Genomic DNA, 25040 nt, shown 5'->3' on the forward strand with positions numbered 1-25040 from the left:
CACGTATTTATAATATTGGGCATCACTACAAAAGTTAGTAGCTTTTCTTACCGCACCTTTTGTTACTGTGACATCGCAAACTAAGTTAACTTCACCCAAAGGCAGTGTCCAAAAAGCGAGTTCTTCTGTGAAACTGAGGGATCTGGCTTCATGTCGTTCCAGTGGAAATCCTTGAATATTTAAGTACACAGGGCCCTAAAACAAATGATAACAATGAGGGCTTGTTAAAATACTCCACTCACCGTTCTTTACGAAAATCTAGAAGTCTTCTTCAAGACTTAATACTATTAACAACAGAAACAGACCGATTACTAAATAAATAAAAGGGAAAAGGAATTGCTTTTCTGCAAGCTCTCTGAATATCCATACTGCCATTTCCTTTACAGTATAGAAATCATCATGCCTTTCCTCTTTAGTCTTTTATTGGTTTGGAACCATTATTGCCCAGTGGCACAAAGGAGGTATCATGTACTGATAAAACACAGTCCATACGAGGAAAAAATCAGAATATTTTTGTTTCAAAGAAGTTCAATGGTGATTTCTTATTATATAAAGTTTAAATCTCACCGCTACATCACATTAGCAGTTCAGATTTTTCTTTATTCACTGGAGTAATAATTACTGAAGTTAAGCCAAGAACTCAAAACTGTAAAGGACTTAGAAGCTTTGGCTGCAGGTCAAATTGTACCAAAGGTTCAGATTCAAACTTGGCAGTGCCGAAGACCCATAAGAATTCAGCTGCATGCAAAATAGAAACAGAAAACAGCTTTCTTTTCAGTCTGATCTTATTCAAAAATTGAGATCTGGGGCCTGAAAACAGCCACCTCCAAGCATTCAAAATAGCTACAAAGCTCCCTCAAATATGGTATTTTCAATATCCTTATAAAAACCTCTCTTCAGGAACTTCTGACCAAACTTACTGATTTTAAAGCACATCTTACACTGTGAGGGCTAGGTATACAAAAACATTCATTCTTCTAGCCAGTATAAAAAAAGCTAAGAACAGGTAACAAGAACCATGCTCTGTATACACTTTTTCCTGAAGAAATTGATCACATTTAAATTCTTCGCATCCCAATACATAAAAACAGTATTATATGAATTATTATTTTTTTTAAAAAGACAGACCTTTACATCTATTTTTTGAGTTTCTGTTGGACACAGCAGTTTCTGTTGTGCATTCCCCAGCTGATTGACTTTCCAGTAGCCCATAAATTTATGATCTGGTAACGGCAGTCTGTCAAACAATGTAGGAACAAACAAATTTTTACATTCATTAACCAGCAACTGGTATAGAATCAATCATTCAAACAACTGCATTTTTCCAATGAGACATATCTGAAGATTCTCTTGTAGAAAATGTTTCCTCGCTAAAATATTTCATTTCTTTTACATTTTAAATCACAAAAATTTTAGCCTTCTGGAATAGTAATACAGTCACAAGCTAAACAGCATCATAAAAGAAGAAGCAATTCACATAATATGGCCTCAAAAGGAAAACTTTTCCAGTCTGAATTATTTGAGATATGTAATAAAATATATCCAAACCGTCTCATACTTTGCTTTATTCAGATCAGGCAGGGTGTGATAGTACCACTTAAAAGAACTCCTGTTAGTGGCACACTCATCTAGAAAACGAGCAGAATCAGCAAGTTAACCATGCAATAAAAGTTCAACAAATTATTTCCATATATTTTGCCACTGCTCACATGAACAAAGGCAAAGGAATACAGATGTGAGCTTATCCCATTGCCTTCTTGCCAGTACAGTCTACAGAAAGGACAGGGACATCTCCAAAAGCCTCAGTTGCTTGCCTTGGTCTAATTTCTTCATTTCTGTACCTTTTATTTAGGGAAGAAATATATGGGCCACAGCAAAGCTCATTTATACAGGCAAAGAAAATGCTGGCATATGACAAAGTAGCTTGACAGCAAAATAAGGAAACACAATTTTTATTTATTTCCTCTGAAGTGATTTGCAACCACTGAAAGCAGTTTGACTTCATTAATTGACATGAATACCTTCAAGCTAATGAACTCATCACTTTTGGTTTCTTTTATCTGGGATCAGTTGCTCCTAAAGAGACCTCCTACCAAAACTACATTCTGTGCTACACGCCGTTGGACATTATTGTACAGCTACAAGACTTGGCAAGAGAACAGAAGACATTCCTTCTCCCAGTTTCTATAAATATCTCCAAAGTCTATTTTAAGGAATTCCTTTTAGACTGTTTGTTAAAAGTCTGTGCACGGTCTCTTCTGTTCTGTCTGATGATGCTCGTTCCTACTGCTACAATTATTTCCCCTCTCCCCACCAACCAACCCAGCCCCTCTAGACATTAGAGGTTTGTTTCATTTCTTCTTGATATTCTTTTCAGAATAAGAAGGGATCCCAAATCAAAAATCCTCAGTTGGACTATATATGAATCTTTGGGAATTTTAATTTTACTTTTTTTCCACTGGGAACCTAAAGTAAAATTCAGGGAATGAACACTAATATTCTCTACTCTTTGCAACTCACGCAGGAAAGCTGCACGAACATTTCTTACTGGTATATTGACACCAAATCTCAAGCAACCTGGAGAAGCCAGTACTCACAGGTAGACAGTCACTCAGCCTCCATCCCCATTCCGCGTTTGGACCATCTGCCAAGGCAGTCAGATAGCCAAAGACAATTTTGCAAACAGAAAATGGTTCGGATGCTATAGATCGTTGGTGCTCACAGATAAATATCCAGCTGCCAGCAATATGCCACTGGGGCATGTAATGAGGAAAGTGCATCTCATTAATTCCCTCTCTTACTCAAAGAGCCAGTAGAGTCTTCATTGCCTGTTTGTTGCCTAGTTAAGAATATCAATAGATACCAATGTTTGAAGAGTGATTTATTTTGCGTTCTTCCTCACTTCAGTTTGCATTTTTCCATTCTTTACACCCAGCTAGTCTAGCCAGATTCTTCCCAAATTCAGAAGAGAAATTAAGCCAGACTCAAAAAAATTGCAAGTACAATATATTGTAGATTACAACATTCAACACCATTAGGAGAAAACATTCAGGATGCACTATTTCAACATATACACAGTTCTTAGATAAATTTATTCATGCAGTCAGAAAATGGGCAGTCAAGTGACTAAACTAAATGTCAGTTTATCCATAAGCTGGAATTTTACTTCAGGCTTCCATTTCAGTTTCAAAATGATTTGTTGGCAAAATGTTGGCTATGTCTTGAGCCAAAAGTGTCTTGTGTGCAAAAAGAAACTGGAGATTTTTTTTGCTATGATGACTCCAAGTAGCATAATCTCTGATATGCCTATAATCAGCAATAATTGCTTCCCATTAGCTCAATGGAACATCAGCTTCCACAGGGATTTGGACTTCAGTTTTAATTCCTGACACATTATTCCATGGACAACATCCTAGAAATCAACGGGTTCACTAATAATCATGAATACTTATTAAATTTTAAGACAAAACATATGTTAATAACCAGCTCTAACCAAATACCCTGCTTTATATAGCAACAGGATTACAGATTGCATTCCCAAAGAAACAAAACATTTCCACTCTGGTTCAGCTTTCTGGAGATTTGCTTTGCTAATAGTTCCTCTCTTCCCTCAGGAAAACTGATTTCTCCTTTCTCCTGGATTCTTGAGGTTTTGTTCTCTTCCCTGTTTCTGAACGATTTAGTTTCTCTGGGGCAGCAGACCAAGTCATCATGAACAGCAAAGAGGAGGGAAAGGTAGATCAGAATTTGAGAATAAAACAGAAAGCAGAATTCAGTTCTTTGTCAAGAATAATAGGGACCTTATTCTTCCAGGGCCTGACAATTCTTTTTCACTCTATCTTACTGCTCTCTCATATAAATCTGGTCTAAGAAAGACTAAGAGTATTTAAGAAGCTGGTGGCATTAAAGGTCTTATAATCAGTCTGCCTCCTGAATGATTTTCAAGAGAGAGTGAGGGTGCAGAAGGACTGGAACAACATGCCCACAGTGAAAATGTGTACGCATCTCAACAGGTCTCCTCCAATGAATATATATGATACACAGTGAAGGAGTGAAATTACTGTATTTTCCCAGGATTTTTAAGGAAAAAGCAAGTTTTGAAAATAACTTGCAGTGACAGTACTAGTAAAAAGCTTCACAAGGTGCTCCTGCCACACTGCTGTATTTCAAATTAATTAACCAAATACCAGTTACATAAAAGGCAGACAGAATACTATGGAAATGCCACCACTGGCAAAAATCTGTGAAGCAAAGAAACCTGTAGGGTGTAAAAGTGCAGTGGCTGGGTAAGGATGGTTCTGAAACTCCACTGCTTTCTCCAGCTGGGGTGCGCAGGGTGATACATGATTTTTGATTTCCTCAAAAGCTGGAAAGGGTTTCTAGAACAGAAAAAATACACGACAGACTGCAGTAATCTTGTAAGAAAGCCACGACTTAAAAGCAAGTTCTAAGGAATTATTTCTGACCAGTTCTTTGATTATGGATCTGTCAAAGCCTGTTCCTTCAGGAAAATCTAGAGATTTTACGTTTATTTACTCTTAATTTTACATCCTAGTTTTCTACAAGATCACTGCTGTCCATGAAATGGTTATATAAGCAGGTATTTTGTTTAGAAAAGGTGATTGCACAGGATCTACAGTTTTGGGGGCAATTCTACAAAAAATTACTATTTAGCCTGATTTTCTTCATGCACAGCAGTCTAAAGGGGAGACAATCTGCGAAAAGAGAATTCTCTAGTGGCTTCTGGTGCTGGAAAACTTTTGAAACTGACACCTACAGAACACAATTTCTTTTCATTTGTATCTTTTTGATTTTAGAGAAGAAATTCATTTTAGGCTAATTAAAAAAAAAAGAAACCACAAAACCAATCCACCAAACAACTGTGTTCAAAAAGCCAACAGAACCTGCTTTATAAAGTTATTAATTTAGCTTTCTGAGAACATATTGGGAAATGGCTACGAATCTTGGAAGACTGAAGTTCCACTGAATGCAAATGCTCTACAGCCAGCTACCGCAGTATTACGGCTGCGGACATGAACTCTGAGGCAACAAAGCTGCTTAATACATGATCTTGTAAACCAGCTCAGTGCTGCCACAGAATGTGTTATTCAAGGACTTCAGTAGCATCTTGTGCTCTGCCTAGCTGAAGCAACTTTTATCTCACTTAACTTTTTTGGACTTAAGTGATATAGTTTGAAACCAGGAAAATTCCTTACCAATCAGCTCTCCGTACTTTACTTAAAAACCTTCTGATTAAAAAAATAAGCAGTAGACATACAGAACAATCTTATGTTAGGTCTCCTGCTCCCTGACAGTCAAGTACGGACCCTGCCTCTGCTTCCCCCGCAAAGCACAGGATGGACAAGAGACACATGCAGTATGAGACAGGTCCAACAATTAACTACAGATTACCTGGGGAAAAAACCCACCAGTTTCAAGAGAAAATGAAAGCCGTTAAAATTTACATATTTACATGGCATATAAAAAAATTCAGTTCATATAAAACAAATATTCAAGTTATAGCAAGCACCTGGAAATGGACAGCGACAGGAAGAAAGCTATGGAATGGCAATTTCATCAAGGATAAATAGCAGAATTAGAGCTGAATGCTGTTTTACCTAGGAATTGCAAATGGCCTGAACTGTGCACCAAAATGGCAGATTAACATGAGTTCAGACAAATGTGACATAACAGATGTCAACGGGAAAAACAACGTGTAATGTACATAAAGAAAGATAATGAGTTAGTACGAGTAATCCATTTTAACCACTATGTCTTGGCAAAGCATCACAGACAAGCCATTTGCTTTACACACAATACTGATACAAATTATAAACTATTGAAAAGGTGATACCGGGAGATACAGACAGTATCATGATGTTATAATCAGACAATACTCAACATGTCAGTGGCTTGAGGAATGGTCAAGCTATTTGGGAAAAAACCAAACTGAAGCAAACAAAAAGCCCAAGTAAAGCATTACTTTACAGGTCTAATATATGATACTAATTTTGGAAATAAATGAATTAGCATCTACAAATTCATTTCTCTCTTGAAGAAATAACTACTGCATGAATTCTTTTCTAAATGGTAATTAGACACCAACCTAATCTTTCCTTCCAAGATCAGGTATATTAATTCCAGAGCCTAAGCTAAAATGCCCATAAGGGTCACTGGTACCATCTGCTAAATTTCCCCTACAATTTCAGCTGGCTACAACCCCCAAAATTCCTTCTATTGAGACCCTGTATTGTAGTGTGTTGCTCATGTCTCTCATGTTTTTGCTCCTATATTTACAGCAGTTATGTTTCAGCAGCAATTTAAATAATTCTGATTTATTCAAGTTTTCTCTTAGATTAAGCAATAGGTGACAGACTTCTCCAAAACTTATTAAAATTAAATAAAGATTCATAAACTGTTTGATCCAAGACATGCCAGAGAGTACCTGTATAAAGGAGTCAGCATTTCAGTATAATGATTTTCCTGTCCTAGAATCTCCTCGGAATGCTTCTGTATTACAAAACTTCTTAATCGTACAGGATTTGTATACTTATCAATAGCAATGATTTTGCTGCAGGTATGAGTACCATCCTCAGGCAGAATATGTTTGGACTATTATCCTAGTTTTCACATTACTTAATAGAACCATTGAGCAATTTATTATGTTAGCTAGTATGTCTTAAAAGTCTTCCAAATTCAGACTGGAGCACAGAAGCGAACCTCTGTTGGGGTATGCTGTTGTCACTGGGACACCGTAGAAATTACACCTAGTAAACCTGCCGATTGCCAACTTGTGAGAGACTATAAGCAGGTAGGAAAACAAGCTTAACATTGAAACTGATCTTGACAAGTCAGAGAATTAATCTGAAAAAATACAATACTGTAAGAAAAGTGTAAGCACAAAGGAAGCTGATTACATGAAGTGAAGATGGGGTAAGCGCTATGCAGGGTTCTGCAGAAAGAATGTGGACGTTCACGTTCAGAAAACTAGACATGAGTTAAACATTGCAACAAATGCAAACACCCTGGGGTTTTTAAAAGGGACTGCTGCATGAAATACATCTCTATTCTATACTCTCATACGACTCTACTCAGCTCTAGCAGAAACTAACCTGCCCGGTTTTGTGCACAATGCTTAAAGATGGACATGAATCAAGTGGAGATGGGGAACATAAAAGAAAAATAAAAACAACCAGACGCCTTAAAAAAGGGGAAAGATTGAGAGAACTGGATGTGTTTAGTCTAGAGATGACTTTCTAATGGCAAGGATATTTAGACACAAGACTGACTTGCTTTGGGAGGTTACAGAACTCCATCTCTGAAGGTTTTCAGGCATGAATCATGACAAAAAATCAGGTAAGGTTTTAGATTAACTTGCATCTTTTCTGAAGGAAGTGGGATGGACTAGATTAGTACCATTATCCTACTCTCTTCCTGGAAAACAACATAGAGGAGGTCAGTACTCTAGTCCTAAACAAGTAGCAGCTTCAGGAAGTACCTTTTCTGCAGTGGTCCAAACAGCAGACCCAATTACCTCAACGTGTCTGTCACGGGAACTTGCAATATGGGCTGGAACAGATTTAGAGAGATTATCTAGGTGTTCTTTTACCCCAAGGCACAATCAACTGTGCCTTAACCATTCCTGAAAGCCGTGTCTGTAATTCAAGGTGATGCACCTGTGGTTTACAAGCTCCATCGGATTCAATCTCATGACCAATATCAAGGCTGTCTTGGAATGGAGCAGTAGGATAACCTGAAATGCCAGCTGTGGTGGATGCAAGTGAGATACTGAGACCAAGACTTCTGGATCATCAGAGCCAGATGGTCAGCCTAGTCCCAATCTAACATGGCGACATCTAAGAAAAAGTTGCTTTTATCAAGTGCGTGTGAACTGCTCCTGTAGTTTGTCCTCCTCTCGGCCTTCAGTGTACAGAGTATGTGCTCATAGTTGCCAGTCAAGTGAAGTTCTTGATGAGCATCTTGTGGGGGGTCTTGCAAGTCTGTCATTCTTGGTGTAACCTGTCCTATAAAACCTCAGTGACGGATTCAAAATGATCAGGTGATTATCCCTAATTCAGTATGATCAGATCTTTCTTCTATCTTCTCACTTCTAGACTAAACAGTCCCCAATCACAGCAGTCTTTCTCTTATGTTTCCTAAACCTCTGATCTTCTCTTTAGTAAAGAGTCCTCTCCAATCCACCCGTGTAAACCCACATCTAATACTTCTAAAAACGATACAAACTGCAAATTTCTCAAAAAATATGACAAACATCATAATTCTTTAAAATAGAAATTACCAAGTGACTTTTAGCAAAGAAACTATGGCAAGAGTTTCAAGGGCGTACTGTCAATTTGACAGACACTGCAGTTGCTCAAGTACTGGTTCCCTAGGCATGTAATTCTTCTGTCATCAAAATTAAAAGGTACACCACAGTCATTACACTGCCAAACTTCTTTTAATAGTTATCTGTAGGATGTAGATGTGGTAACAGTGGTGCTCCAGCAGGAGAAACCTACACATGGACACCTAATATGAAGACATTATGTCATAAGAATCAGTTCCTCCTTAGCAAATATAAAATATATATGTCCCATGGCAAACTCAATTTTCCATATATCCATAAAGCTTCCTTCATGAAAGGGAAATATTTGTTTCTCCATAAATAAATTAAGTATTAGAGTTCAAGCCAGAGTAAGTTTTCTAATTGCTTTTCAATATGATCTACTTAAGCTTGTAATCTGTGAATTGTAGAAGAATGAGTTAAATCTGTTTCATAATTTAGTTTAGTCTTTAAAAAAAAAAAAAGCTATTTTGATTCTAACCTCTGAAAAAGTATATGGTGTAATATGTCAACTGGTAACATAATTAAAGAATAATAGTGATATACAGACACATACAAAAATGGTTCTTAGAGCTTACATGCATTGTCCTATTCTGCAGAAGTACTTTTGTAGAGCCTTTTGTAAGTATTGAAGACAAAATCCCACCACCACTGAAGACAACTTAGTTTTTTTGCTACCAATTTAGGTGATAAATAACAGGACAGAAATGTGTTGCAATTCAATTAAAAACACGGGAGAAGAAACAAGTATTTCCCTTTATTAATATATATCTGTTTACCATACAAGCTATCAATATGTACATGGACATTAAAGGTGAAATATTAGTAATAAGCAAATACTCTGTCATAAAGTAATTCATATTGTTGTAACTTATTTGGAGGAATATAAATTTGAAGCAGAGGAGAACTGACTTCAAGTATTCCAGGTTGTTTTTAAATCAGTTAGCAGCAAGATAACACACTATAAAAAAGTTATCATGAGAGACCTGTCTTCTTAATATATATCTTATGTTATTCTTACTCCTTGGCCAGCTGTACATTGGTCGGTTTTGCTCCAATAGGTATTCCATATTTGTGCAAAGTGCTGATTAAAATTTCACGCATTTCGTTGTTGTAGGAGTCAAAGTCAAATACATTTCGAACAACATTTGCCAGTCCTTCAGTTGGAAATTTCTGTGAAGAAACAAAGACCCCCAAATTTCTTTTACTGAATATCTGTTAAGTTACAGCATATTGGTAAATAATTTTAAAATTAATAATTATAACAGTAACATTGCTCAACTTAGACAAGTGCTCAAGTAATCTTTTTTTTAGTTTCCGGAATAAAGAAGGTACATTGCTTCAAGTCAGAATGAAGTTACTGACATTAAACCTGAATTCAACAAACAAGCAGGAGGCAATTATTTAAATACTCAACAACACTAGTTTTTTAAATAACTGTTTTCATTATACACATAATAAGGTGGTGTAATCATTGGAACATATAATTAAATATAGCCTGTATTTTTTAAATTTGGAACTGCTTTCTGCTAACAGTAAAGATCTGACACAAATACATACATTTGTTTAATTCAACTATACAATTCATTTAAGAATTCCGATTCTTAATGTTGAATATAGAAAAGCAGAAGATACGCTGCTTGCTTACTAAAAATTACTTTAGGTCATGATGGATTTTAGTAGAAACAGAAATTCACTTAGGATTTGCAAACATTTGTTTTCTTAGTGAAGAATACTACTTGAAATATGCTGTGTACGTAAAAAAAAAACAAAAACCAAGTTTATCAAACTTTCATTAGTATTTCCAACAAAGGAAGTTTTGCTACTGAACTGGACTGATGATTTAAGGCCAGTGTGCTCTTCCAGGTTTCAGAACTGCTGCTTACATATTCCCACACCTTTTAATTATTGTTGTTCTGCAAGAAGAAAACACATTTTCCTGTCTCTCATTTCCCACTAAGACCTAGAAGCCGGTAAGACTTAAAAGCCTTGACTGAGCAGTCAGTTGAACTGATGTACTAGGAATAAACTGAAATGAAGAAGGGTTTTTTTGGTATCTGCAGAAGGCACTATAGGTATGAAACGCTGGCTTAGCCTTTCCGCAAACTGGTTCCAAGTGCTTAGTCAGTAACTTCCACTGTGAAACTCCAATAGCAAACATGTACCTGTCCCCATTTAATCTAAGGCAGATTCCAATAAACATGGACCTTAACTTCAGGCTTAAAGAAGCTTATTTTTAAAGGAACATTTAGGTAATTTAAACAGAACATGTATTGTGCAAAATTTAGATTTTACTTGCCATTGATAAAAACAGCCGTTTAAGTTGAACATGTTGACACAGATAAGTCACTGAGCCTTTTCACAGATACTCTTTAATAAACCATCTGAAAAAATCATCTTACTCTTGTAAGATGTAAATGGAATAAATTAAATAAAAAGAGTTAAAAAAAAATAATCACCAAGTTACTATATATCCTAGAACTTTACCACCTAACTGCTTTATTTTACCTTTTTGGGCAAGAGATGGGAGTGAGAATCTTTTTATTTTAAACTTCTCACTGCTTCTTCATATGCCTTTCATTCAAATACTAGAACTTTGAGACAAGGACCTGGATGCCCCCATCTCAGTATGGCTCATTTACAATGATGAAGATAAACATGTGAAGAAGTATTTTAGGGAGTTGAAGTCTTAACCAGTTTTTCCCCATTATTGAGCAAAGCTGGTACAAAAAACTTGAAAAACAGATGTAACACAAGTGTCAGAGAAATTTATAAAAGTATTAGAAGTAAAGATATTTGAGTCCTGAATAAAAACTAAAATAGAAGAAACCAGAAAATTTTCATAAATGTTTTGACCTGTACTCTTAATCAAACAAACATCAGCCTTAGTCAGGAGTTTAATATTTTCCCAACTTAATAAATACCTAATCTCTGAATTAAAATACCTGTGACACAAGTAATACTAAAATTAGCTATTTACTGTGGTAGAATGGAATACCACTGCTAGAAATAGGCTTGTACAAACCTTTTTTTAATCTGTGGTATATATGCCACAGAATATTTCAGTACTAGTGTTGGTATAAAAGCATGCTAAACTATGTCCTGCTTTTTAAACCTGTCCATGAGGAACCGATTAGAAGTTCTGCATTATTACAGCTTAGCAAAATACAAGTTATTGTGGGATTATATAAAGTTGTCCTACAGCCTGTGCCATCCTGGTTACAATGTCCATTCCTTACTAAATGAAACAGGTACTAAAAATAAAATTTCTCCCAACAGCTATTCTAACTAAAGACTGTATAAACATTTCACATGTAATGTAAATGCAAAAAGTTTGTGACAATGCTTAGTAGTGAAAGTACTAACTTCTATAATGTAAATTACACCTTGGAGTCAAAGTGAATATCAAACTGCAGAAAAAAAAAAAGGCCCACAGACTTATAAAAATGTACATCATAGTTTAAAAACATGTAAAGCTGCTTAGTACTCAGTGTGCAGGATCCTATCTCATTCTGTCTTCAAGCTTGTCTTTTGATAACAAGAACAAAACTTGTCCAGATTGTGCATACTCTATATAACCAAACCCTTTCCTTAAGTGATTATTTTAGAGCATTTATGACGATGAATACTGCATTTTCTGTGTTATTCCCTTCTCACTGCAAAGCACAACAAACTGGCACCAAGCTATCTTGTTCACTCATGACCTACTCTTTTACCTGCCCTGCACTAGATACTGCAAAAACCTTGGTCAAGTGCATCAAATATTATCTGGTTTTCACTAGTAGCCTCCAAGTATGTCTATGGTTTTCTGAATCATTGCGTAACTTCTGACATCGATACCCTTCTCCTCAATGAATTGCCTCAATAGTTCCATGCCTCTTGTATCAGCAGGACATAATAAAACATTTATTTCCTCAGGTACAACCGATCGCTGCTGTCAATAAAACCTGTCCTGAACACAAGCCACTTGTCAAAAGGCCCTCTACTTCAGTTATTAAAAAAAATAATCACAACTCTCTTGTTTCAATCAGAACAAATACAACTACTTTTTAATAACTGCCTGGACAACTGCTTACTGAAGAAAGGCAACGACAGTTCACTAGAAGGAAAAAAAAAAAAACCACTGAATGTTTGAGTTGAACATTTAAAAAAAAAAAATCATTTGGTTTCTATTGATTTTTAAAACCAGATTACTGGAGAAAATATTGATCTCTCATCAGTCTGTCTGGTTCTCATTCATTGATTCTCCCCCTTAAAAGTAACACTTCTGTGTGTACCTTGGAGTATTTTCACAGCTTAGATCTTGGCTATTCCTTAAAATAGTAAGTAACATGGGCTGTGCTTTTAAAAATTTTATATTTATATATGTAATGCTTTATTTGATACAGACTTGTGACAGAATTCTGCTTGGTGAAAAATCCGTATTTTTATGGATCTAGCTTCCCATGAGTACATGTATTGCTACAGTCTGCTTAAAAGCTATCAGCAAAATCGTAGTTTCCTAGTATAAATACAGAATCTTAATTACAATATGCTATACACATTGAGGTCTACTGTACTTCTAGCACTACCCTGAAAACAAAGTGACAAATGATCTGGTATCCAGCCTGTAACGAGTCCAGTTTTTTGTTTTAGTCTTCTACCTTGTGTTCTCACTACCACTCCCTTCCCTACACATTCGAGTGCCTTCAGGTGCCCGCACCACCCCAAAGGCCCACCTTGCCCCCAAGATCTCTCCGTACCCGCTCATTCCTCCATGCCCTCGGCTTCCCCCTGTATCCCCAATGCCTTTTCACTGAACGCTGCCAGCTCTTTCTGCGTCTCCTCGGTTGTCCTGTCAGCGCGGCGAGAAGCACCCCGTCTATGGCTCATCCCGAGCGACAGGCATACTAATTGATTAACCATTGCTCGGGTCTTTAGTGGGCATCGTCTACTGCCAAGCAAAACAAGATGACTTCAACCCCTGCCTTTTCATTCACAGGGACTCTAATTTCAATCTGTTCCTCTCTATCACATAGCCATTGATTTTGATTAAACCAGCAGAAACCTAATTATCTCTGAAAACTGGTAACTGAGATTCACTGTGGTTGGCCAAAAAGGTAAAAGGTTATCATTGATGTGCGTTTGGCAGCAAGGTGAGAAAGGGATACAAACTGTGATTTGATACGCCTAGTTTCCTTTCGAGATTAGGCTGAACAGAAAAAAGCACTGTCTTAGCACAAAAAGCTTACTGAACAGGCCTAAAAGCCTGAGGAATAGTAGACTTGAGGGCCAGAAGGTACCTTAGACATTTACTGCTTGAAAACTAGTTATACTAGTGCCTCCTATTAGAAAACAAATCTCAGATACAAACAAGAAAGAAGGCCTATCCGAAAAATCTCACCTTTCTCAAACTCAATAGAGTTAGTAAAGAAAGCTATTTCCATTTTATCTGGACTAACGTGGCTTGCCTGATTAACATCTACCAGGGACATCAGGTGAATCTTGACTCTGCAAAACAACATACAAGAGGTCTCATGAAAACTAGCATATTAGATTGCAGAGAAGCAGTCATAGCATACACCGGTAGTTACGGGTAGCATATCGTAACCCAACGGAGCAAGAGCAGAGCTTCTCAGCTTGCCCATAAGCCACTATTAGCATCAATACTTCTGAGATTTGACATAGGCTGAAAACTGCCGGCGAGCGAGACAAAAAGCCTATATTCAGGTCACCTCCAATCTAGAGCTGCAAGACCCAAATTCCCTATGCAATCTGTGGAGAGAAATAGTTGCAGCAACCAAGTTAGGCACCTGCATTAGACAACTTTCCCTATGCCTGCAGTTTCAGGTCTTCAAACTAGTTTGGTATCTCGAGGTTCACCAAAAAAATCCTTTCCTTAAGAAAAAGTTAGTATAGAGGCAACCTAGCTTGGAAGGCAGCATCTAAGCTACAACTAAATTGCCACAGGTTCCCTACTTCCCTTTATGGCAAGATGCTCTTGTGACTACATTGTAGACCCAATTCTATACACTGAATACCACAATTAATCAGAGTGCAGAGATTAGCCTAATAATATGTTGATGCCACAGTAATCAAACTGTATTTTAACTGACTAGCCCCAATGCTCAGATGCGCTCTCAGATAACAGTAATCAACAGCCATTTTTTCTCCAAAACATCAAACCTTTTTTACAGAAACAAAAAATTCCAAAATTATGTGAAAGAAATCAACACAATAGTACAAAGAGAGCGGGGCTGTGGAACTGCTGTAGGGGAAATTGTTTAACAACATGACTAACTTCCCTCCTTCCTTCCTAACAACCAGCAATTTTATTGACTCATTTCCCTCCTTCCTCTTTCTTCTCTACCTGAAGACCTAAAAGCTTCTTACTTTGGAATAACCATTATGTTTATATTCATTGTTTACATTTGGCTACTCCCAGCCTTTTTATGATTCAGACTGAAAAACAAGTTACAGTAAACAAAATGTTGCATCCTTTCAAAGAGACTGGGATCTTGAAAACAAATGTTACAGAAGAAATCAAAGCTGCATGTTGGAGATTTATTTGGATATTTACATTTAACATTGTAAGAGGTGAAAACAGCAGATGGGAAACTTCCCCACTGATCTGTGCCCAGTGTCCAGGTTGAAGTGACCGTACTAATCTGGTTAAGTGAAGGAGACAGAAGCAGAGCGTAAGTGCCCTTAGACAATTAGCAATGCAGCTCTTCCAATCTTCAGTTAATGCTGTTCACAAAGAAAAAAAAATAATTAAGTCCTATGTTTCCGCACCAGTTGGTGACATAAGACAGCACAACTTCAGATTACTTGGAGACAGATGATGAAGGAAAGAAGCTAGGAAGGTAGGAACAGCAAAAGCAAATGAAGAAAGGAAGGAGTTCATTTAGCAAACATGCTAGAACACCAGCTTTTCAGCAGCATAGCAACTGTTCCTCAAGTCTCAGAATGGTTTGGGTTAGAAGGGACTTTAAAGATCATCTCATTCCAACTCCCCTGCCATGGGCAGGGACACCTTCCACCAGACCAGGTTGCTCAAAGCCCCGTCCAACCTGGCCTTGAACACTGCCAGGGATGGGGCAGCCACAACTTCTCTGGGCAACCAGTTCCAGTGCCTCACCACCCTCATTGTAAAGAATTTCTTCCTTATGTCCAATCTAAATCTACCCTCTTCCAGTTTAAAACCATTGCCCCTTGTCCTATCACTACATGACCTTGGAAAAAGTCCCTCCCCATCTTTCCTGTAGACCCCCTTTAGGTACTGGAAGGCTGCTATAAGGTCTCCCTGGAGCCTTCTCTTCTCCAGGCTGAACAACCCCAACTCTCTCAGCCTGTCTTCACAGGAGAAGAGGGGCTCCAGCCCTCTGATCATCTTTGTGGCCCTCCTCTGGACCCGCTCCAACAGGTCCATGTCCTTCTTATGTTGGGGGCCCCAGAGCTGAACGCAGTACTCCAGGTGGGGTCTCACAAGAGTGGAGTAGAGGGGGAGAATCCCCTCCCTCAACCTGCTGGTCATGCTTCTTTTGATGCAGCCCAGAATGCAATTGGCTTTCTTGGCTGTGAGCACACAGTGCTGGCTCATGCTCATTTTTTCATCCACTAATACCCCAAGTCCTTCTCCGCAGGGCTGCTCTCAATCCACCCATCGCCCAGCCTGTATCTGTGCTTGGGATTGCCCCGACCCACGTGCAGGACCTTGCACTTGGCCTTGTTGAATTTCATGAGGTTCGCACGGACCCACCTCTCAAGCCTGTCAGGGTCCCTCTGGATGGCATCCCTTCCCTCCAGCATGTCGACCGCACCACACAGCTTGGCATCATCGGCAAACTTGCTGAGGGTGCACTCGATCCCACTGTCCATGTCGCCGACAAAGGTGTTAAGCAGCACCGGTCCTAATAACAACCTCTGAGGAACACCACTCATCACTGGTCTCCACTTGGACATCGAGCCATTGACTGCAACTCTTTGAGTGCGACCATCCAGCCAACTCCTTATCCACCGAGTGGTCCATCCATCAAAACCATGTCTCTCCAATTTAGAGACAAGGATGTTGTGCAGAACAGTGTCAAAGTCCAGGTAGATGACATCAGTTGCTTTCGCTTATCCACCAATGCCATTGTAGAAGGCCATCAAATTTGTCAGGCATGATTTGCCCTTAGTGAAGCCGTGTTGGCCATCACCAATCACCTCCTTATTTTCCATGTGCCTTAGCATAGTTTCCAGGAGGATCTGCTCCATGATCTTGCCGGGCACAGAGGTGAGACTGACTGGCCTGTAGTTCCCTGGGTCTTTCTTTTTTCCCTTTTTAAAAATAGAGGTTACATTTCCCCTTTTCCAGTCAGTGGGAACTTCCCTTGGACTGCCACGAGCTCTCAACTATGATGGATAGTGGCTTAGCTGCTTCATCCGCCAGTTCCCTCAGGATCCACGGATGCATCTCATCAGGTCCCATGGACTTGTGCGCCTTCAGGTTCCTTAGATTGTCTCAGACCTGATCTTCTCCTACAGTGGGCAGTTCTTCATTCTCCCAGTCCCTGCCTTTGCTTTCTGCTTCTTGGGCAGTGTGGCTCGAGCACTTGCCAGTGAAGACTGAGGCAAAAAAGTCATTGAGTACCTCAGCCTTCTCCATGTCCTGGGTAGCCAGGTCTCCTGTTTCCTTCTGGAGAGGGCCCACATTTTCCCTAGTCTTCCTTTTATCACTGAGGTACCTATAGAAGCTTTTCTTGTTGCCCTTGACATCCCTGGCCAGATTTAATTCTACAAGGGCTTTAGCTTTCCTAACCTGCTCCCTGTCTGCTTGGACAATTTCTCTGTATTTCTCCCAGGCTACCTGTCCTTGCTTCCACCCTCTGTAGGCTTCTTTTTTGTGTTTGAGTTTGTCCAGGAGCTCCTTGTTCATCCATGCAGGCATTTTTGCCTGACTTCCTCTTTTTTGGGATGCATCGCTCCTGAGCTTGGAGGAGGTGATCCTTGAATATCAACCAGCTTTCTTGGGCCCCTCTTCCCTCCAGGGCTTTATCCCATGGTACTCTACCAAGCAGATCCCTGAGGAGGCCAAAGTCTGCTCTCCTGAAGTCCAGGGTAGCGAGCTTGCTGTGCGCCCTCCTCGCTGCCCTAAGGGTCTTGAACTCCACCATTTCATGGTCACTGCAGCCAAGGCTGCCCTAGAGCTTCACATTCCCCACCAGCCCCTCCTTGTTGGTGGGGACAAGGTCCAACATAGCATCTCTCCTCATTGGCTCCTTTATCACTTGGAAAACAAGTTATCATCAATGCATTCTAGGAAGCTCCTGGATTGCTTATGCCCTGCCGTGTTGTCCCTCCAACAGATATTGGGGTGGCTGAAGTCACCCCTGAGGACCAGGGCTTGTGAACGTGAGGCTGCTCCTATCTGTCTATAGAGGGCCTCATCCTCTTGGTTTTCCTGGTCGGGTGGCCTGTAGCAGACCCCCACTATAACGTCACCTGTCCCTGCCCTCCCTTTAATCCTGACCCATAAGCTCTTCGTCAGCTCCTCATCCATCCCCAGGCGGAGCTCCATGCACTCCAGCTGTACATGTTGTATCAGTCTGGTAAACAAATTCCTATCAACTCATAATGGATCCTAATAAACTACTTTGCTTATGTGTTTATTTGGACAGATTCCTCAGCTTTTAGGTCTGAATTTTGTTAACCCTTAGTACAAAGTTATAAAGGGAGCATTATTTTTTCTTTATATTACTGATATCACAGTAGCGCCAATTTACTTTGTCTCAGGACCTCATTGCACCACAGAGACCACACGGCACAAAAATCTATGCTCCCCAGAAGTCTAGATGAACTGAACATTTTTAAAAGTGACAATTCTAACCTGCCGGATCTAAACGTCTGTGTATATGGATGAATATACGTGAATATGTTCATGAGCACAAACACAAAACCGTCACGCAACCGTGTTATATTATTCAGTGTTAAACGCAGGAACAGTAGGTCAAATAATTTGTGTGAACTTATATTCTAATTGTAATAATTACATTAATATTTCCACTAATCTTTTTTTCAGTCTAGGATTCAGTAATTCAAGAAACAGTCTACAAATTAACAAATTATGGATTTTATGATTATAAACAGAACACAATAAAATCACTGCTACTTCAAAAAACATTAAGATACTTTATATTTCAAACACTTCAGATAAAAAGTATCCTTTAATTTATAAAGACAGAAGTCAGGCTCTACTGTAATGTTTAAAAAAACCCCAAACATCATTAAATCAGAATTCAGGATTTCACAGTTAAAATGTGTGTAGGAAGCAAACATGGATCCTAAGTACCTGTTTGCTAAGTTGTTATCCATCTAACATTTTCCTCAGAAAAATTCCACCACTGATGTATTACTGTTATGCAGCAGGAAGTTGTTTTCCCCAGGAAATGATTAAAACCAAAAACTTTATAGCAGCATAAAGTGAACACTTGCACTGTCCTGGAATTATTCTATGCTGAATATGGAATTTTATAATGAAGGCTTATATGCACGTTGCATACTGTATTCACAGTATGAATGTGATATGTTCTCACATAGTAGAAAAACAGACTCTTGGGGTTTTTTTAATATCTATAAATAAACATATAGAAAAAATCATAGAATCATAGAACAGAATCATAGAATCGTTTAGGTTGGAAAACACCTTTAAGAGTCCAACCGTTAACCCACCACCACCTTGCCCACTAAACCACGTCCTGAAGTGCCTTGTCTACGCGTTTTTTGAACACCTCCAGGGATGGTGACATCACCACTTCCCTGGGCAGCCTGTTCCAATGCCTGACAAATATCTGCCTGTGTACATCTGCAATCCTTACCCTCAGACTATCTGAACATCTGAATATGATGATTCCTTCAAAATGCAAAACTTTTCATAAGAATGAAATAAAAACGCAAGAAAAATAATGGCACCTTTTTCTAAAACCTTCAGGCATTAAGAAACTAGTAGTGGTGAATTCAAGTTTTCAATGAAATCTGACATACTGTACCTGTAAATGTTTTACAATATTCACAACTTCTCTAGTTGAATAGGGATAGTTAATAATTCCTTGGTCAGCTAAGCTCCTGAGTTCTCCAAAAGCAGCCACCAGTTTCTGAAGAATTGGCTCTGGAACATCAGGACCATACTGTCTAAGCATAGCCAGTTCAGATTGTGGTTTGGGATTATCAACAGCATGGCAACTAAAAATGTCACCTAAAAAGAAAAAAAGCACACAGTTAAGTAATTTATAAAGAGAGAGCATCACAACAGCCCCTTTAAGTTTCATACAGCACCTTAAATGGAAAAGCAATGGCTCAAGAGGATGCTAAGTACCTACTTGTTAAAACAAAACAAGACAAAAACTACTTTGAAAAATGTGAAGGACAAACTTGCTATGAAGAACATGGAGGCTCCTGGAAACATGGAGATCTCTCCTGTCATTTTAATGAAGGTGATCACAAGGGAGAATTTCAAGAAGAAACACAAGTCAAATGAATGCAGAAAAAAAGAAAAGAAAAAAGGTTTAAAGAAAGAATAACAGGTTGAATGGGACCAATTTGTGAACACTTTCAAAACACCACAGGATGCAGGGAAATCTTGATATGCAGGAATGCCCTAATGCAAACCCAAGTGAGAGGACTAGAGGAAATACTGGATTTATCTTCTCTCTCTGTCTGTCTTGAAGTATGGTAAGAAATTTGGCAAGACATTCTTTCCATATATTTGCATTATATTGGTCCCAATCATATAATCTATAAAATTGAGTTTATTCGTAAAGAGTCCTTTAACTGTCGTACAAAACTTTGCAGAAACACGATCAGATCCTGCTGAAAAAGGACTTCAATTAAAAGCAGAAGAGCTCCTATGCTTGAAAAACAAAATCAACACAGAACTCCCAAACCTCAAACCAAACCTCTGCCATGTGGGCCGAAAGCAATAATGCTAGGATGATCTATTTTGTTTAAAGCGTCCATGTAAGGAGGAAAATTAGGTCATGAAAAAGAAACAGGCTATACTAAAACATCTTGAGGCAACATAGCTGGGTGAAATTCAGAGCCAATGAGTCTCTGACACGGAGTGCCCGTTCACTGGGAACTACATCTGAAAACCAAAAAGGCTATCGTGCAATATGGAATTGGGTTTGCACCTGCTTTTATGAGTACGTTATTATCCTAGTGGCAGGTGTCCCTGCCCATGGCAGGGGGGTTGGAACTACATGATCTTTAGAGGTCCCTTCCAACCCAAACCATTCTATGATTCTATTATTTCTTGCAGAGTAAGCATTACAGCTAAAACTAACAGATAAAAGCACATAAATTAAGGTGCCTGCATACAAACAGCTAAGCTAACATAGATAACAGAGTCAGTGGAGTCTGGAGGGCTATTCAGTTCGTAGCCCTGGTGTAAGAGTGCCAAAGCCTTGCCAGAGGCCCACTTAGACTAAGACTGAACTATACAGGCCAATGAATTCTTCATCACTTGCCCTTATACAACATAAATTTTTGCTTTTGCTGTGAGATGAAGCTGTGGGGAACCTTTGCTGATACACAGGATTTTTAGGACCTACCAGGAGCTTTCTGAAATAAGGCTGCTGTTGATATGAAAAACTTTGATGTGAAATTTGGACAGCCTTACCTGAAACTAGATGAATTCAGTATCTTGTCAAATATACGTATTTTAATAAGGCCTGTCACACATGGCCATGTGCATGGAGAGGCTAATGAGGACTAAGAAGCAGGTAGCATAGTGCTAACACCAAAAAAGACAGTAGCCTCCACTGCTGAGAGGAGAGAAAAGAACCACCCATCAAGTTCCCATCTCTTGTATTGAAGAGGACAGCGCCTGGCGCGTGGCTTGTTTGATGGGGAAAAAAATGGTGAGCAGTCGTGTTAACCATTGATGTCAGGTATCAAGCTGCTCATAGCTCATGTTTTTGCTATATTTGTATACAATATACACTCACTAACAAAGACTTCTTGTAACCTTGCCTGTCTTCTGTGTTTGTCCAGATCCCATAAAACAAAATAGTTGTAACACAGATGACCACATTAAGCTGTTCATTTCAGGGCAAGTTCAGGCACTTTTATTAAGATATGTAAATTTACATGTTAGTTGTCTTCTGAATCTCACCTCGAGTGTCTTCTGTGAAACAAAATATCAATATGCACAAGGACCCCTTCTCCTCATGAAATCTAACGAATAAAGACAGTTATTCTATTAATCAATTCTATTAAAGATCACCATTTAATATGAATCACTTACCTAATGTGCCAAAAAAGTCATTACCCAAGAAAGGAAATCCAGGTCTATTTGCTAGAACTATCATTCTAAAATCAGGATGAATAACTATTACATTTTCTCTCCCCTCTACATAAGCATGATCTGGAAAAGAATTAAAAGTTATTAATTGCATATTTAAGCTTTGTGATTATGAATGAATTAAATGAACATAATTAGATTAGAAGAAGAATTCTAATTCTAGGAAGAATTCTTCTAATCTAATTATGTTCTTCTTAGAATTAGAAGAACAGTTACAAAAAAAAGGCTCAATAGCATCTTAGTATGTCATTCAACTCTGAGTATTCTAGGTTTCATTTTAAAGTTTCATAATTTGTTTCACGAAAATTTAACCGGTGTTTCATTTAAATGAAAATGCAACCACTGTTCTTGGGGTGGGGACTACCTGTCCTGTTTATATTTAATTCCACCAAAATGCTGAAGCCAATGGTGAATAAAATGTGTTTTTATATAGGTCTGACATTATCTGATCTGGGAACACAGGACTGAAATTCCTCCTGGTTATTACAAAAATCTGTGAGAAGCCAGACACACATGATTTCACACATGTGAAGACTGTTTCTCCAAAATGAGTCAGACTGGCCCCACTTGTTCCCTTGCAGCATGTTTCCAGTGGCACACAGTGTTTGGGAATCCTTTTACCTCTAAAAAAACTGAGATTGACTAGCAAGATATTTTAAAAAATGTCCACTATAGTTTATAATGACAAGCAAAACTCAAGTGTCGTGCCATGCGAGCGCTGAATGATTGCTTCACTCATTGTTCCCAATATTGTTAAAAAGAAACTCATTACATAAAGTACAGTGTCTACTAACATCGAGAGGGCACTTCAAACATGGTCTTTCTTTGAAAAATAATGAAAAAATTTAGTTCCTGCAATTCACATGAATTAAATTCCATTAAATTACAAAATACTCTCATGCTGCAGGATATATTTAAATAATATAAGCATATGCAATATTTGATTAGATGGAACCCTTAACAATTCAACGTTATATATACTCACACCTTCAGTTCTAGATCTGATCAAATTATACCCCAACTGTCCAGATGGGCATAACCCGGATCATAATTTGGTCAACTAGATCTTTATTTCTGATGGTGAATGAGAAGCAGAGGTCAACAGTTTTTTTGGGTTTTTTTTGTTGTTGTTTTGTTGGTTGGGGTTTTTTTTTAATTTTTCAGGAAAATTCACAAGAATGCTAATTTAAGAAAACCTTTGTGGCTATTGCAAAAGTAGTAAAGAAAATGACTGTGAATTCTCTAATTGTTAACCTTTTAGCATCAAGTATTTTTTCCATTTGGACTCTTCTGGGTCTCTACTTAGTAATGTAATTGCTGAAAACCAGCAACGCATTACATTTTACTGTAAACGATCAGAACACTTTATATTTACTTACTGGCAACAATTCGCCTTCCATCTGACAAAACCATTTCCCCACTCTCTACTAAAGTTTTTAAGACACAGGTAACATTTGTTGGTGCTTTGTCTGCCTCATCGATTACCAAAATATGTCCGAACTTCACTGCTTTTACCTAGAAGAGAAAAGAATCAAAACATCACAACCCCACAAAAAAACCTGCAAGAAATGCATTACTGATTTCTCAGTCAGTAGCAGGGACATCTCGGTGGCACTGAGACAAAAAAAGGGACTCAGAACGGAAATAAGCTATGAGAAGGGGAGGCAGGTGAGACAGGAAAGGTGGGTGCTTCTGTTTCTTCAGGATAGGGATGGAAAGGGCTGTGCTAGGGAGGGAAGTGAGGAGCCTGACTGAGAATGAATCGGAGTACTGACGGAGAAGTGCAAAGCAGTTTGCATCTAGACTGTCAACATGTAGCTGAAAGAACTAAAGAACGGCTGCAACAGCTGTTTGGAGTCTAACTTAGCAGGCAGGTCTGAGATGCTACAAAAGAGGAGGAGGAAAATACCACTCTGCCAGTTAGAATGTGTCAGGTTAATACTAAATTATCTTCCATATTCATTTTGTGCACGCAGACTCCCAAGACGATCGTCTTATTCACATTTGGCACAGCAAACGTGGCAAATGTGACCACAGTCAAAGTTAATGAAATGTTACCACACTCACTGACTATGCCATCAAAGTAATCAAATCACAAAGAATTTTCTTATTTGAAAAGCCAGCATGGTTAACTACTTGTTTTAAATGAAAAACATTTCCAAATATACAATCCAAATGTTATTACTGACCAGTGGTGAATCTTCATATATAATAAGACCATCTTTAACAGAAGGTTGTAGGGTAAGGCTTTGTACAGTGGTATCCCTGAAATGTGGAAAAACAGACAATATTCATTAAAAATACACAGAATTTTAGTTACAATAAAATGCAAAATGAAAAAATGAAAAAAATGAAGGCTCTCTTTTTCTAAGAGGAAAAAAATCTTTTTTTTTTCCTTTTTTTTTTTTTTTCAGAATTCTTGAAGAACTTGAACTGAGAACAACACTGTGCCAGCTTAGTGGTCAAAGGTGAGTAGCCCTGTCTCTGCCACGGCTTTCACGGTAGTTCTCAATTTCTCATAAACCCTGGAAATGAAACCACCGAAAAGTGAATCTGTATCTTTTGCATGTAGGCACATTACTACTGTTACTACAGGCCATTCTGTATTAGTCTGCATCAACAGAATGATGGATTATTCACACCACAAAACCCATCAGGAGAGCCTCACTTACACTGCTTGAGGTCCACATGCTGGTCAATAGGTAAGGCTGGTAACCTTTGCATTGCATGTGAGATTTGATACAACAAAAATCTCTTACCTTTCACAGCCATGCCATATAACAAAACTGTTTGCTTAAGCTAAGCTGACTCACTGTTCCAAATATCCACCTTAGTTCTATCTTTAATTTTGCAACACCTTGTAAAAAACCAACAATATTCTGATAAGCTCCATGGGTACAGGAAATCAAACACAGCACTGTTTGCAGCAAACTATTAAATGGCCAGCTTCCAATTACAGTTTTAAACTGACAGCATAACATGCACGTTTCCTTTATTTGAAACTGCTGTCAGCAGGATTTCTGTCCCTAATAACTAATAATTTCTTGTTTAGCTTCAAACTCATGATTGATTTATCCCAGAGCTGCTCATGCACAGGAATAAAGCATAGGGCAGGAAGAGAGATTTTTAATGTTTAGCTACTTCATCTGAACTTTATTCCAGGAGGGAAAAGGTTACAAAGCTGGGACCACCTTCACTTCATTTAACCCTGTCAAATGCAGCCTGTCACAAGCAGCAACACTCCCCCAAATAGTTATATTCATGTTGTATTCACTTGCAACATATAATTTTTTTAAACCACTAAAATAAGCAGTAGCATTAATCCATTATCTCAGAAATCCTACCATGGACATAAAAACAAAGCTTGTAATGTCA

The 25040-nt window shown here is 38.4% G+C and overlaps 1 protein-coding gene across 2 annotated transcripts in view; it reads right to left on the reverse strand.

Moving 5' to 3' along the window:
• The window catches only part of VWA8 (von Willebrand factor A domain containing 8), a 194439-nt gene that overhangs the window by 69096 nt on the left and 100303 nt on the right, over positions 1 to 25040 (reverse strand). For both annotated transcript variants that reach the window (XM_030036351.2, XM_030036352.2), the window contains exons 22-28: positions 23855 to 23930; positions 23045 to 23180; positions 21609 to 21728; positions 19354 to 19559; positions 9366 to 9517; positions 1129 to 1237; positions 57 to 195 (exon numbers count right to left, since the gene is read on the reverse strand). In XM_030036351.2, coding sequence (XP_029892211.1) covers positions 57 to 195; positions 1129 to 1237; positions 9366 to 9517; positions 19354 to 19559; positions 21609 to 21728; positions 23045 to 23180; positions 23855 to 23930 — 938 coding nt within the window. The remainder of the gene's footprint in view (positions 1 to 56; positions 196 to 1128; positions 1238 to 9365; positions 9518 to 19353; positions 19560 to 21608; positions 21729 to 23044; positions 23181 to 23854; positions 23931 to 25040) is intronic.

This window comes from Aquila chrysaetos, chromosome 14 (assembly GCF_900496995.4).
Source record: "Aquila chrysaetos chrysaetos chromosome 14, bAquChr1.4, whole genome shotgun sequence".
NCBI classification, from domain to species: Eukaryota; Metazoa; Chordata; class Aves; order Accipitriformes; family Accipitridae; genus Aquila; species Aquila chrysaetos.